The following is a 16,457-nucleotide window of genomic DNA, read 5'->3' on the forward strand; positions in this document are numbered from 1 at the left end:
AAAGGCCAAAACTTCGTATTCGGCGATATACTGTACGCATACCAACCCTATTCCCATGTTCTTCAAACCACTGATTTGCAATAGCTCGACTGCTGCTACATCGGTCTCTAAGAGCCAAAAGTCGCAATCGACGATCTTCGCGCTCTGTGGTTCCTCTGAGTCGCCCAGTGCCTTTGGCTCTGTGCCCACGGCCTTCCTGAGTCCACGCCTAGTAACACCGCACTATGGTTCCTAAGGATCTGTTAGTTCTTCTAGACACTTCTCTGACCGACAGATTTGCTTCGCGCAACCCAACAATCCGCCCCCTCTCAAAGCCACTAAGCTGACGGATCTGTTCAATTCTACGCACTCTAGGCATAATGAGTAAAAATTATGACCGATTGCAACACACTTCACAAAAGTTGCGATGCAAATGTGAACAAAAATGTTTAAACAAAATTTTATTTTTTAAGGAACGACTCATGGAAACTAAAAAAAAAATTAACAGATAAACTTGAAATTTTGATCATTTCTTTCTTTTTTTAAGATAAGTCAACATGCAAAAAATTATCAAAATAAAATGGTTTTTAATGGGTGTTTACCTTTCTTTGTCACGTAGTATATTTGAACCCATTGATTCCAGAACGTGGCCACCTAAAATCCAAAAGTTTATATGCTGAATATACAAAATCACGTATATATTAATTATGTTTTTCTTGGTATTATTCCGTTGTAAGATTTTTGTTTCGAACATTTGACTTTCAATTTATCAGATATTCATGGTCCTATAGTTATTTAGACTTCCCGCACAAGAGCCGAAAATTGAAAATCAGTTTAACAATTTTATAAATATCTCTCAAACATTAACTTCATAGTACACAATCAATAAAAAAGTAACCAAATGATCAGTATCAATAAGTCACTAATCAAAACAAACACATTTTTTGAAAATTCTTATACGATTAATTTTTGTATGACACTGACCTTGTATGTTGATCCTTGTATGGCATATGACAACATTACTAATCATGGGATTTAGCTGACAAACAAATTAGGTAAAAAATAATATTGGATATACAAAAACTCAAGGTTGTAGATATATTAAATTTCTCACAGACAGATCTCTTAAACTGCGGGAGACCAATAGGAAAACGTCCAAAAACTTCTCGAGATATTGACCTCATTTATTCATTTTCGTATTAGAATAAAACAAGGCACATGTTTTTGAGGAATTAGCGTCAAATTAACTGGAGAATTTTTACATTTTTACGCACGTGTTTTTTTCATCCTGTAAAACACCTGGAAAATATCAAATTTAAAGTTCAGAATTTTAGAAAAAAATTAAATTAAATAAGCTTCAAAACAGCGCAGATGCAATAAGAACCGTATATCCCTGCTGAAATTACGAGATTAAAAATTCCGGGAAATACCTTGACATGCGTTTGAGATCACAGCAATTTATTATGATATAATGTATGTAACTTTTCTATTAATCTAAATCAATTTTCTTCTAGTCTTATTTAAGATTCTTAATAAGAATAGTGGAAAATTAGGGCAAAAGTGGAGTTTTCTTTCCCAAATTACTTCCTCTGAAACAAACACTCTGTGTATTTTATTTCGACAATGAAGCGTCTACCGATCATGTTTATTAACTTTTTTCATATACTATCGTTGAGTGTTTCCACGAAAAGCTATGCTGACACTTGCTCTCATTTTTCCGTTAATTCTTTCCAGGTTACACTTGTATATAGCTACTTTTTCGGATATGCTCAGCATAATGTGTGCGTACCTACATTACACGCACACATGCACATGCCTGATGAAGCCAATAAGTGGAAACACGTGTTGCTGGATTATCCAACATCCTCTTTTCTTTTTACTTAGTTTTGCGGATATGTCACAAACTTTTTCTTATACACATGTATGTATGTGTATTCATTTGCGCAACATTTTCCATTTAAGTGTGGCATTTTTAGCATTTAAATTGTAATGACATTACAAAGTGAAAATTTACAAATCGGCTTTGCGACCATTCCATTGATTGCAAATTATTATTACAGACAGATAGAAAATTAAATTAAGCATTCAAAGTTAAAAAAAAGCAGATAATTAAAGAAATTAAGCAAAAAATTATATTTGGTTTTAAAATGTGAATTAAAGGCACTATCTGGAATAAACAGGTAAAAAACTTACCTACTTTTGGACAGCGTGTCTGCTTTATTAGTGCTTTTTGCCTAACCATATTTGAACAATAAAATTTTAAATTACATTTGACTTTGGTTCATCTCTCAAAACTATCAAAGGTGTCACAAAAAAGATAAGAAAAAATACGACAGAAATAAATATGAAGTAAAAATTACAAAACGAACATTTGTAAGTAAATCCGCTTTGCGGCTATTCCATTGTTTGCAATAAATTTGAGACAGAAAAAAGATGAGGAAATGAACAAAACACATTAAATCTGTTTAAATTAATAATTTAAATCACACTTACACAACTTTGATTCACATTTCAACCTAAATCAACTTTAAAATATTCAAGTACAAAATGATTTATTTAGGTCATATCAATTTACCATCTGTGTACAAATTAAAGGTGTTTTTGTATTGTAAGATATTTAATTGCATATAGTTAGAATGTGAGAGACGTTGGTACCATCGAGTGGTCGGCAAAGTCACCAGACTTAAATCCCTTAGAATTTTCTTTTGGGTTGTATTAACAAAGTGTTACGATGGCGTGTGCCTAAATAAATCTGTTTCTGCCGAAGGTCACTTTAACTATGGTTTAAAATGTTAAAATGATTACTGTTTACAGCTCTGCAGTTTCTTAGGCGGCAAAAAAACTGCTGATGGACATTATACTCATTCAGGCTGAATGGTTCTTAGCACAATACTTATTGTCTTAAAGAGCCTTGGCAGAAACCGATTTATGTTGGAATACTGTGTCCTTAACAAAATCCCAAAAAAAATCTAAGAGTTTCAAGTCTGCTTACCTTGCTGGTCACTCTGTGGCCTCAAGTCTTTTGCGATCAAAATAGGAGTAATTTAACACTTTGCAACATAAAATATCCTTTAATCTGCATCCAGATGATAAAGTGATATGAGTTAAATACAAATAAATCGATTTATATTGGAATATTTGAGAATTTATCAAATTTGACTGTAAATAATGTTAAACGGATAAACAAACATACAAAACTGACCGATGTATATTTTTTTTACTAACACTGTATAAGTTGAAATAGTTGGAAAATACACACAAAATGAAAAGTAAATATACAGTATCGGACAAAATTAAATTGACTATGAATTATTAAGAAAAGCAAATAATTTAACAAGGAAATATAAAATTTTTTTCCATATTATTTTTTATTCTAAACATTCTATTGTTATTTATATACAAGATAAGTAAATGCATTTTAACAAGGAGCTCATAGATAAGAAGTTTCAGAAAATTTTTCCTAGTCAATTTAATTTTGTCTGATACTGTATACTATATCCAAGAGATTTTTCCAAAATCGCTTTATTTCGAAGAATTATAATATATTGTGATAAATGACAACCTCGTTTCCTATACATACATATATTGTGCATGGACTTTTTTATGTTCAAGCGACTGGAAACATAATATTTTATCAAAGAGGGATCTAATTAGGTACAATCTTATGATTCATCAAACATAAGTGTGAAATCTACAAGAATTTTTTGGATTCTGTAGGTGTTTCTAACTATTCTCTATATAGTAGGAATTATTTATAACGAATCTCTGAGCTAACAGTTTATATTTTTCACATTTACAAATCCTCATTTCTTTGATAGTTGAGAGGAAAAATGAAAAATGGTTGGTGATTGCAAGTTTCTACGCAATTTTGATGTGAAAGACGGATATTAATATTGAAAGTTTTTTTTTATTGCCAAAGGATATTCCTGTAGATAAGGTACTCACAGCAGGTATTTATATCAACACAGTCATGGTCGTAAGTGTCCAGAACTCATGCTCAAAATTAGAGATATTTTGGATATTTCAATGCAGAAAGTCTTCATTTGTGTTTTGCATTTTTCCTTGGTTTGCTAACTTGCAGCTAATTACCTTGCATTAGTGATAGATGCATCATAAGATCAAATAATTAACAGACATGACTTTTGAATTATCAAAGGTAGATTATAGGGTCTTAAGATTTTATTTCTTTAGATACAATAAATTCGTTTTTGAAATGTGATTAGATAAAGGGGAAACCTTAATTTATTTGTTTGTTTTTGGCTTATATAGCAAGACAGTAACCTTTACTATAAAATGAAACAAGTAGGGACCTATCACTGAAAACTAAATTAACTTTCTACTTATTGTGTAATAAAATTATGAAGTTTTCTGTTGGCTAATACAGTTTGTTTCTTAAATTTATTGAGATGCCTATTACATATTACAAGTTACATGAAAAATTAACATAGTTTCAACATAGAAAATATTTGTACATTTTTGGTAACACAGAACACGTAACTATACCTAATAGATAAGTGATCCATGCACTTTTTTTCAATTGATTTGCTGTTCAAGTATAGTCAAATATTTACTTATTAAGTCCATAAATATGAAAAGAAAATAGATTTGAAATTTAGAAGGTGGCTCAAAATTTAATTGCACATAAAGAATACGTTTTATGTGATGAAATGATGAGATAGGTTTAGGTACTAAGTAATCACAAAAGTTGCTTGCCTGAATTACACACAGTAGACTTTCAAGGTTATAGTTATAAAGACAAATTGAAACATAGATATCTTTTCTTATCAATGCTTTGTACCTATTTATATAAAATGGCAAAAACCAATAAAATTAAAAAATTAGGAAGAACTTTGTACATTGCTTGGAGTTAAGTATATATAAAAAAGTTATTTTAAGACAAGCAGTGATTTTTAAAAAAAATGCTCTTTTGACATTGGTTCATTTTTTATTGAATACCCACTTTTTGAAGAAGAAATAAAATATACAGGGTTTACCTAATAATTATACATAACTTTCGAGTTTATTTTTCTTATGAAAAGCCCAATTTTTATTCTTATTTTTTCCTTTCTACAAAGCTTTTATGTAAACACTTAATAGAATGAACTTTCCAAACCAGGAATTTCCCAATTTTAACGGTTGAGTACCTAACACATAAATTTGTTGTGACTGTTAAATTAAAACATCTTGTAAACAAGAGATAAATAATAGATGTATTTTACTTTGCAGTTTCTAAATAATTTTTGAATTACAGAGCTTCTCAAGGTGGGAGCTTATTACACACCATCAAACCTACTTGGGGAAATTTTCATGTAATTACCTATTAATTCATTATTCTCTATTTGCAACCTATTAAAACAAGTTAAACATACAGAAAACGGTGATGGTACCTACTAGCACGAATAAACTGAGAAAGACCTGTCTCCTACAAAGGTCATTTGAGGAGGTGCTAGGAAACACATATTCACCTACAACTAGAACTAAGTCGAACGTCACTTACCCTGCACTCTATTCGTGTTTAATATGAAGCGAAAATTTGCTAAAAAAAAGTTGCAAAATACTATAGGAACTCGGGGTAACAGTTTTTATCACTCTAAAATATGGGACGCCAAATATATATCGATAACAACAAAACGACTGACAACTCGACTCTATTTGATAGTATTGACTGATTTGAGAACTGACAAAAGTGACAATTATAGCTGTCTACAATGTAGAATATGATAGAAAGAACATTGCTTATAAGAACCCTACAGTACCACATTCAAATAACTGGTCTGGCGTAAAAAAACTGAAACGGTGCTCGTTACAACTGATTTAATCAATTATTAAATTGTTTGAATTCTAGATCGAGAGCAAAAAAGCTGAGAATTTCAAAATTAAACTCCATTTTGGCTTTAAGGCCTGGAAAGACCCAAAATTTCATTTCACTTTTTTAAAATTTGATTCACAAATTTCTAACATGTAGACGATCGGAAAATTGCAGGAATATTAGTACCTATCTAACCCGGTCCCCATTGGAAATGTAACTGAAACCGTGTCATCATAATAAGAAACTTTCCAAGTTATATGCTCCTTTCCTTCTTGGTTTTTCTTTTGTAACATTTGTATTGCGATTCTACTATTGCAAGTAGGTATAACGATAGCATGTCAATTGATCGAACAAAAGATAGACCCTGCAATGCATAAATGACCAAGATATGACAGCAGTACTTAGGGATTACCCACTTGGTATTGGATCAATTAATGTTTCTTACAAATATCCCTGAAATGACATTAAATTGTTCAAATATTTTATTCGACAATCGACATAAACATAATGCATAATAAAGGATGATCATTAAAAAAACCTCAAGTAGGCGTTGAAATATCAGAGGCACGTTTGAGATTAATTGAACTGTTAGTCAGATGTTTAATGGTAAGTGATAAACTGCTTAACCAACGTCCTAAGCTTAAAGTTCACCGCCTACGGTTTTTTTTTAATTATCGCCCGTTAGTTATAACAGTTTAAAAAACATCAGAATCACATTTTTTTGTTATATGAACTTAGGTTATTGCGAATTAAGTACTGATGAAAAAACAATTGTATACATATACGTTACCTACAGCTAGTGTATCTTAGCTAAGACAATAAAATAAAAGTGCGTTAGATAACATTTGAAGGAAGCAACAAGGCAAAATAAAAATAAAAAATAAGTAGTGAATTAAATAGGGGAAAAAATTAAATGGAAAATAAAATTAATAATTTCAGAAAAACATTAATGACCTACACGCCTAAGCTATAGACGACTAACATAAATTCAAATTCATCAAACATTGACGAGATTTACTTCAGACTACAGTAAATTTTAAGTGAAAGCATGTCGAGAAATTGCTATGATCCTTAGTAAGACACACCAGATTCACAGTGAAACAAATAAACAATATTTGACTGGCAATAACTTCGATAAAAGTGAGTGCCGCACAAATATGATTGTTCCTAAACCAAAAACGAAGTTAAATTTAGAAAATTCAGTTGAATACACAATAAAACAATATATGAACCATCGCAACTACCCATAATATCTTGAAAGTCATTTGTCACGTTTCAAATTTCATTTGCGGTTGCCAGTAATAATTTTAGATATGAGATCCAAGTATTCCTGTAAAGTAGGTATATTACATAGCATATTATATGCTGACTTTATGTATATATGAAAAACAATTACTCTAAGAGAAAAATAGAATTTTAAATTTAAAGCAAGATATTTGATAACTCACTCACAACAATAAAAATCGTAAAACAGCCTTCTTAGTCGAATGAAACGCTTAAAATTTAAGAAATATTACATCTAACATCACATCATAATTATTCATATCATCATATCGTAAACTTATGCGTGGAGCATTTAAACAATGATTTGCTAAAATCCATTGAGCAACTAAGCCTTCGAACTTGAAAGATTCGAAACCAAGCTTAGAATTGAAGCGGGACGCGGAAGCTACGAAATATACAACAAAAAATTCAGTCTTTTTATCTAGAAAGCAACCAAAACAAGCGAGAAATAAACCTTTGATAAAAGTCATTTTGCAGTTGAAGATAAGCGATACTTTTCTAAAGATTTTTAGATAATCTACTTCTTGACTGATTTGCTTGATTTGGGTTCTTTTTCTTCCGGTTTGTTAGACTTAGCTTCCTTTGGTTTGCCATCTGGTGGCTTATCCTTAGAATGAATTTTTGAAGGACATTTTTTATCTTTGGTTTCGGCGGAAGATTGAGAAGTATTTTCCGTCTTACTGTCGGTCACCGATTTCGGTGAAGAGTTTTTATCTGCCGCATTCTCAAAGTTTTTAGCATTTTCTTTTCCGATGGATAAGGATTCAGACTTACAATCACTTGCACTTTTGAAAATAACCTTTTCTGCTTTATCCTCCACTACTGAAACAGATATTTGTGCTTGATTTTCCTGCTTTTGAGATTCCTGAATACTGTCGCCTGCACATATCTGATGAGAATCTTGACTTTTATCTTTTAATTCCTGCCCACCTGTTGGTGAGTCTTTTTCTTCAGCAATACGTGGCAAAAACTCTCCAGGTCCGGCCAGTGGTAACGAAAGACGATTTTCAGATGTTGATGATGACGGACCTAAAAAAATAATAAAACTCCTATTCATTTCAAACATTTTAACGTCACACCTGGTTCATTAGACTGTTGAAACTCTGTCTCCCCTTCCTTCTCTTTATCAGTCGAACAACCCGGTCTCCAAACTGAAGAGTTTCCTGTCCGACTTTGAGATTTAGTCACAGGAGTGACAGTACCTGAAGAGCAGAGAGGCGATATGGAGCATTTAGTTTCAGCACTTCTGGGATGCAGGCGGTCTGGAGATAAAGCCCTTCTTAGCAACGGAGACCCCGGTTCTGATCCTTTGTGTCTCGCAAAATTTTTTTTTGATTGGGCTGTAACTGTGATGGGCGCAGACCCTGCACTGGGACTATATGATTGAGTAGTGTTTGAACTACCTGCCATTAAAAAAATATATGTATATATATTGCCGAAACCCTTACATGTGAAATCTTACCAGGCTGATGCCCAATAGGGAAGGCTAGAGGACTGGGAGAACGCGTAGGTGAAGCGGGTAAAGGTGAAGGTGAAGGCGTCCGAGCTAAAGGCGAAAGCGGGATGTGCCCCACCGATTTTCTTCGATTGGGACCATTGGTAGGGCAGGACGGGCCGGAGGCATGTAAAGATTTGGAACATCCACTGGAATGTAGCTTGTGTTTCAACCCATGCAGTGTTGAAGGCCTCTGGTAGTGCTGTTTGGCATTTCTGCCATTCGGAGCGGTTGTCGGAGAGGGAGTTCCCGATGAAGTGGAGGCGGGGGTCGAATTGCCGGAATGTTGACTGAATGAGTCCGATGGTGAAAGGGTTGAACGGTTAGTTGTTGCGTTCCTAACAGTGTTTGAAGAAAAACTGCTGTCATTGCGAGGGAATGACTGAAAACTTCTGCTAGGCGTGACGCTAACTGGTGATTGGATATTTGCTGCCATCTAAAGTAAAGATCCAAATACATTATTACTTGAAGAATTATTCAGCATTATTTTTTAATTAATTATGGAAAGCATCGGTTAAAAATAACTTATTTTATTTCCCAAAAAGTATTGTTTGCGGAGCCTTAAGTGATTTAAGTACGTCAGTGAACGTGGAATTATAGTAAAACCACGGCAGACACTAGGTTATGCACTACTTAATGAGCGCTATTTTGCTATTTATCTAGTATTCCTCGATGCACATTAGTTCTAAAACTTACTCATTTTCATAATGAGTTGGATAAAGCCTGTTTACAAAACGTGTGTTGTACATGAGTGCAGAAACATATCAAATAATGCACTAGATAAACTTTTTGTTTCCTTACCAGCCAATATATGTAAAAGTAAGAAAGCATTGGTAATTACAATGCGTTGCGATACTTTTATGTCAGACAAGCGTACAAGATACTACTGTTAGTTAAAAGTTAAATACAGTCTTCTTTATTGTATCTTCATTTAAGGATTAGTGTATATTAGTTTATTTAGGCTGGCTCTGGCTTAAATTGACGTGTGGTGCCGGATTCATACTATACACTTTTCAATTAAAGCAATTTAATTTAATTTCAATTAAGGTTGCCAATTAAGAAAATCAAACCTGCTGCATTTCAGCACTGGCTCTTTTAGAACTAATCCTCCGAAATAGCGAAGTTTTCCTGCGCTTGTCTCCATCCCTCTTCTGTTTCTTTTGCCTGTTCAAGCTCCTTTTGGCGAGTTTGCTTTGTCCTGGTTCTCGTTTTCTACCACCGGTCTTAATTGAGGTTTGCTCCAAAGGTGTAGCACGCAGACTGACGTGTTCGGCACCTCCCAAAAGCAGTTGTAATACTTGAGTATGGTACAACCCCTGCACGGCTTCGCCATTGATATGGGTTATCAGATCTGCAGGTCGCAGTCCAGCCTCGAAGGCTGGACTCCCTTCGTCGACAGCCTGGAAAAATCTGTTAGAAGCACACGGAGAAACAAATTAATATAACATACCATCACCAAGTGATGCATGGTGTAAATATCTGTATCCCCGTAATACACCCGGATTGTATGGACGGTAAAGCCGAAGCCTTTAGGACCTCTTCGGATTATTATCGGCGGCTTCAGACTTGTTACTAACGGCGATAATTCTCTACAAGGCGATGTGTCTCTAGAACTGGCAGTACTGGAACCACCACCACTAGGAGAATGTACGCTGCATGGGGGAGCTTGAAAATCTTCTGTAACACATTTAACATTACTCAAATCTTTTCATGCTATCTGAAGGAAATGCTCACCTGACGGAATCATCAATGACAAACCAGAGGCCGACGCGCTCTTGACAACTGATCTAGATTTATGTTTGACGGGTTGACTGGGTACTGGAACTCTCCTTAACGGCGACAATTCTCGATTTTCCGATGACGAAGTCCCAGCATCTAAACTGCTACTGTGCTCATCTTCCACAGAAATGGAGAATTTCGGCAACATATCACGACCATGGGCTGCCTTCCGCCTTCTATGAATCTGTGGAGACACGTCGTCACTGTCCGTTTGAGACGATTCAGGGGTTGTAATCGTACACAAAGACAAGTCCAAAGAAATCTATGAACGAAGCATTGTGAATATATGAAATGTAATTTAACATATTTTTGGCAAGTACCTTTCTAGATTCAACACATTTCGGAATAGCGCCCGATTCCTGAACTATACTCTGAGGTATTTTGGGTTTAAATTTTGATTCGCTTCCCGAAGCTTCAGGGGTCGTTACTTCAGCGGTAGCGAGTGAACTTGACCTGAGGCTACTGGAATCGGAAGTAAGGCTTAGTTTTGAACCATGCGTTTTACGGTACTGTGGAGAGCACGAGGAAAACAATCCAAAGACTGGCGAATCGTCGGTATCATCCGTGTCGTCTTCAATTTCATGGCTATATCTATCCATACGACCTAAAATTTTGCGATTAACCTACTTAGTTGGAACGATTCATTTTAATTTTCCGAACTTGTCCAGAAATTTAATTAATATATGTAGTTTCCGTCAAATTTGCCAATTAATTGTAACCAAATTCATCAACAACAAATTTTAATATAAGAAGAATTATTAATTATACATATACTAAGAACGCATATTAGAGTATTCTAACAATTAGTAACTATGTTACTATTTATTTCTTAAAAATTACCCTTGAAAATGCGCTATCATTTGCATGCTGCAGCCGGTTAATTACAAAATTTAAAGAAATTGTTTGATAAAAATATCAAATAAGCCTTGTTTTACATTTTTTCTATAATCTTTGATCTGAAAGCAGCTAAAGTCTAAGCAAACGCCATGGAAAAGCTATGGATTGGTATGACAGTAAAGGAAAAAAATTGGTTGATAGCTTTTTCTTAAAGTTGTTTAACCCTGATCTCTAATTTAACTGTGTCCTTCTGAATATTCTTAATTCTAACCAGAGATAGAGATTGTACTTTATTGGCGATGTTTAATGCTGTAAAAGTCCCAGGTCTACAAGTTAGATCCTCTAAATTCAAGGATTCTAATGAATACCAATTCGTTAGTATTTTTAATCCTTGATAGAGATTTCAGGTATAGCTTTTTAGGGAGGTTCTTATATATTTAATTTTAGGAAGATGGGTATGAAAAACACTTAAAATCCTCTTAATTATTTGTTCTCAAAATTTAAATATTATTTAATATAATTCTAGAGAGTCTCTCTGCAACCAAGGAAATCTCACAATATAGAAGGTGGCATTTTCAGAGATATAAATAGATTTTTCCTGGTTTCAAGTGAATGTGTTTTAAAGTTAACAACATTTGAAATCGTGAATATCGCAGATGCGTAGGTCGATTTGGAAGAACTAGAATACATAAAGCTTTCTTTAGTCTAATATTTTATAAGAGTCGAATTAATAATGAGAAAAAGGTAAAAACGTAAAAATAGTGTTTCGACCAGTCTACAGTATCAGCGATATAGCAACAATTGGGATCTGATAACAATGATACATATGTATGTTTTTTTGTTTTAATTTTGTTGCAAATAAATCGATATATGGATAATATGGTGATCAGATATAGTTGTTAGCTCATATTCTAAATTAACAGATAGTCTACTTGACTCTCTATTAGTGTCAATATTCGGTAAAGAAGAAGTTAATTTGCTATAATTGTAATACCTCTTGCTTTCCACCAATATCCTACTTTAGTACCATCGGTGTTAAAATAGTCCAAATAGCTCCAAATGCCTTCAGTTATGCGAAAATCGATGAGGCACATACTTTGAATCTATATTTTCAGTTTAATTATTTATATACTTAGTAGTGATAGTGTTTTTTCTTGCTGTTTGTATTATAACGGTAACAACCTATATAGAAGAAACGAAATTTGAGCATTCCATATCAATAAGAAACGTCTCATTTTGGACAAGAGACTTAACTAAAACAAACTGCTTATAAATCATCAACATCAGGTATCTACTTGAGGAATTAATTCATGATTCATTATCCTCTAGGTTCCTCCTGCATATGGTTGACTCCCTTACGTAGTTTATTAATCTCCCTCTGTTTATTCCTACTCTGCGACGAGTGCCTTTTGGGCCTTTTTAATCATTTTTAACAAAAGAACTGAACAAAGAACGTATAAACGGAATGAAATTACTACGTAGTCGCACTGGGGATATGGTATGGATAGGTCGAGTGTATTTTCAGTTTTTCCTTTTATTCGTGCCGATGAGTAAGTTTTGCAGAAACTACATATAATAATTATATCGTAGGGTGAGCAAAAAAAAAATCCCATAATTAAGTTACCAAACATTAGGAATCCTTACTGTCAAAATAACTGGTATCCTCATCATGCTCAAGCTGGGGCACAAATTCTGCCTTCTGCCTCAATAAAGAATTCCAATCTAACCCTTGAAAATACACATGATCTTTAACTTCATGCGCTCCCCCACTCCCAAGTCTTTCCCTAGGGGAATGTTGTAGCAGTGCAGTTATAAGATCTTTTCCCTCTTCTTGAATTGACCAATCTTCATTTTCGGGCCACTCAATGTCATCTAAATTAAAAACATTCTATAAAATGAAAGCTTAAACATTAAACTTACCCTGCACGGTGTGTGCAAACAATTCTTCAGGTGTGTCTCCAAAAAATGGGACACACCCAATGAGAAATTCGTATAATATAATGCCCATAGACCACCAATCTACTGGTTTGCCATAACCTTGCCTAAGAATAACCTCTGGAGCGATATATTCAGGAGTACCAAACACTTGCTTGTCAGAAAATTGATGGGCTTCAGAATCAATGTAACCTTCATAGAGGTTTGTGGCCACTAAAATATGAATTCACAGTACTAATTACTTATCATTTTAATATGAAAACTTACGTGACATTAGGCCCATTTTACTTAGACCAAAGTCCGTCAATTTAATGTGCCCAAGGGCAGTAATTAACAAGCTAAAACGTGATTATATCAGCATACAATACTTAAACACTATTAGCTAACCCACTTGTCTGGTTTAAGGTCTCTATGCACAATTCCGTAAGAATGAAGGTACTCCACAGCTAAAACTGTCTCAGCAAAATAAAATCTAGCCATATCAGGAGGTAAAGGGCCAATATTCTTTAATAAACTAGCGCAGTCTCCACCCTCCACATACTCCATAACCAGGCATAAATGTTTCTTAGTTTCAAAGCTACAATACATGCTTACTACAAAGGGATTGTCGGCGAAACTCAATATATCGCGTTCAGCAAATACTTGTTCTACTTGATTTCTTAGCATAAGATTGTTTTTGTTGATTTTCTTCATGGCGAATCTCTGCCTAGTTTGTTTATGCTTAACTAAATAGACTGCTCCATATGCCCCATTAGAGATCAGCTTGACTACTTCAAAGTCTTGCTCATTTGGATTATTAAGGTGCTTCTTCACTGTTGGAGTGGATGTTGACATACAAAGGGAAGAACGAGAAGAATTGGCAGACCAATTGCAGTCTTTCAACTCTTGCTGCAACTCTGCTATAGGATCCCTATTGAGACCTAATTTCTGAATTATATACTGAGGTATATCAGCTTTCAAGCCTTGGAGTCCTTTGACTTGTCCTTCAGCTGCCTCCAAAAAATGGTAAAACTCTTCTGGATCAAATTCAAGACATTCTAGAAGTCGAGCAGGTCTAGATATTATTAGAAGAAGTTTTTTAATAAATCCTGTAACCATGGCTGCTGCATCTTCTGATTTTTCTTTAGTTTCCATAAGCAATCTCTCTAAGTTTTCTGACATTTCATAAAAATAACGACTAGTAATTAATTTATTCTGAGACTTATAGAGACAATCTCTGGCCATTTCCAAAACCTGATGATGAACAAATCTGACAATTGGTAAATAATCACATTCTTCCCCAAAATCAAATGTTTTGTTTTCTTCTATATAATGGGACAATCTTTCTTCCATCTGCTGTGTAGCTTTAGGAAACCTCTCTTTGTATAACACATTCATCATACATATTTCGTTGTCAATTACTGGAGATCTGCTTGGACTACTGAGGCTCCTAGATCGTGGCCTATGTAAATGAGATTTATGTGTAACACAAGTGTCATCATAACTACTTCCTGGCAGAGATGGATTACTTTCATTACTAGAAAAATGATGAGTTAACATTTTAATGTCTTCAGTGGTGGGAATATGCGGTAACTGATGAAGCCTTTCTTGACTAGAACACTTGGACTGAAATTAGGAAAAGATAAAAAAGAAGTATTTAAATTCATGTACTTTAAATCACTAACCGACATATTTGAACTTCCTGGAGTGGTTCCATACCCAGAAGATGGCAAAGATGCTACAGACCACCTTCTGCCATCTCCTCGGTACCCAGCAACAACTCTAGAATACACATAAAATACTAAACTTGTCAGTTTTACTTTGATTCTCACCTTTTAATTGGCGCAAAAGAAAAGTTAATGAAACTTTGAGGATTTCTAGGACTATCAATGGGACTTCCACATATTGGTGAATGAGATCGTGGTAAAATAGGGGAGGTATTTGCAACAAGGCTCAATCGGTTTATGGTCGGCCGACTATTCCGTCGATTTATGTTGATATCTCTCTGTAATTTTTGTCAATCAGAGAAGTAAATTGTAACTTATAATTAAAGTTAAAAAAAAGCATGCTTCATTCATTTTCAAAAAATTACTCTAAAATGTGAAAATTAGTCAAAATCTAAAAGATTTCTTTTTAAAATAGTTTGTAAGATGCACTTACCATACTTGCAGAAAGTGAAGGTGCTGACTTTCCAAGAACAGAGTTATGAAATTTCAACAAATTTGAGGATGCATGTTGTAGATCTACAAAAGAAAATCTTTGAAATCCAGGATACCTAATTGGCATTAGCTGTTATTAGATGGAAAAACCAGATAAGTATTTAATTAGTTAGGCATAGGAAATAAAGGATACCTTACTTTTTACTTAGTTCTCAATCTAAAGTGTCACAGATTGAAAAACAACAAAAATAGTACTGCATGACTCAACCAATAGTTAGGTATAGTTGAGTAATGGTTAGGAAATTGCCTCTAAAGAACACAAAATTTAAGAAACATGTTGTGAAACTAGAAGATATAATATTGTCAGTTTATTTAGGGGGAATTTTTCTAGATACTTCATTTTGCCCAAGATTGATTTTACTAGAATCAAGGGAAAGCTGCTGGTAATTAAAATAATGTGCTGTGTGGGAATTGAGCAAGAGACAAATATAGATAATTACCTGACTGGTGTCGCATAGAAACAAGGGCAGACTCCTGAACAGGCCCCACGCTGCATCTCTGTTTTTGTTCCAAATAAACTCGAGGTTCATCGAAAACCAGAACTCTTGCAGAATTCGAACGAGACCGCGACTTAGCCCCGTTGTTTTCAGTGTGGTCCTCCATCTATTGTCTCACGTCTCACCACTTTCACTCGTCCAGGCTGGTTTCAACTTCATTTACCGAGCCGACACGTTAACATATCTGTTAACTGAAGATAGACTACTAACTTTATAGCACAAAACGTACTTGAAGCCATTATTATTGTTATTACTACAATTAATTTAATGATACACTGCGAAAAACGTAACCAAATGGATGGATGACAGATACTACCTCCTGCCTCCTCCTCCCTCCTCCTAACACCGTTGCCAAGTATTCAGAGAAGATTCTCTTCAAAACATCCTGGATGAATTTTCAATATTTATTATGTAGATTTAATATAAATTTTAGTGAAATTTTGCTCTCATATCATAAAAAGCGGCATAAATTTATCGATATCTTCCGGTGGCATCAGATTCCATTAAGTTCTTATCTTACTATCTGTATTACGTTTTAAATTTAATAAACTCGCGTCGTTTAGTATGTAACCTTATCAGATTTTAACGATTTCCGAGACGGGTTTATATTTTAAAACTCAGGAAGTGTGCAACATGTTATAATT

At 34.1% G+C, this 16,457-nt stretch overlaps 2 protein-coding genes across 8 annotated transcripts in view; both read right to left on the reverse strand.

Annotated features, from left to right (window-relative positions):
• The window catches only part of EndoA (endophilin-A), a 37,629-nt gene extending 31,921 nt beyond the window's left edge, over positions 1-5,708 (reverse strand). For 2 of the 6 annotated variants that reach the window (XM_066391072.1, XM_066391071.1), the window contains exon 1: positions 5,477-5,695. The gene's annotated coding sequence lies outside the window, so the exon portion shown is untranslated. Of the gene's footprint in view, positions 1-5,476 lie in introns of all 6 variants that reach the window. The other 4 variants (XR_010752181.1, XR_010752180.1, XM_066391070.1 and 1 more) reach the window with 4 other exon arrangements.
• A 753-nt stretch (positions 5,709-6,461) lies between these two features.
• Positions 6,462-16,141, reverse strand: dop (microtubule-associated serine/threonine (MAST) protein kinase dop). 2 transcript variants are annotated; one of them, XM_066390997.1, is made up of 15 exons: positions 15,757-16,141; positions 15,258-15,340; positions 14,930-15,102; positions 14,783-14,879; positions 13,510-14,723; positions 13,386-13,456; positions 13,104-13,331; positions 12,828-13,055; positions 10,667-10,950; positions 10,302-10,608; positions 10,018-10,241; positions 9,638-9,967; positions 8,535-9,003; positions 8,152-8,475; positions 6,462-8,101 (listed from the first exon to the last, which is right to left on the reverse strand). In XM_066390997.1, exons 1-15 carry the CDS (start codon positions 15,917-15,919, stop codon positions 7,590-7,592), a joined length of 4,707 nt encoding a protein of 1,568 aa, XP_066247094.1. In that variant the 5' UTR covers positions 15,920-16,141; the 3' UTR covers positions 6,462-7,589. The 2 variants fall into 2 exon arrangements, with proteins under 2 accessions (XP_066247094.1, XP_066247092.1); XM_066390995.1 differs by having other exon boundaries at positions 10,018-10,244.
• Between the last annotated feature and the right edge of the window lie 316 nt (positions 16,142-16,457).

The sequence above is a fragment of the Euwallacea similis genome, chromosome 6 (genome assembly GCF_039881205.1).
Source record: "Euwallacea similis isolate ESF13 chromosome 6, ESF131.1, whole genome shotgun sequence".
NCBI lineage: Eukaryota > Metazoa > Arthropoda > Insecta > Coleoptera > Curculionidae > Euwallacea > Euwallacea similis.

Coding starts and splice junctions, on each gene's coding strand:
- dop (XM_066390995.1), bottom strand. CDS start 15,919: ATGGAGGACCACACTGAAAACAACGGGGCTAAGTCGCGGTCTCGTTCG. Junction 10,609..10,666: donor AATGTGTTGAATCTAGAAAG/GTACTTGCCAAA, acceptor CTTCGTTCATAG/ATTTCTTTGGACTTGTCTTT. Junction 8,476..8,534: donor CCCTATTGGGCATCAGCCTG/GTAAGATTTCAC, acceptor TTTTAATGGCAG/GTAGTTCAAACACTACTCAA.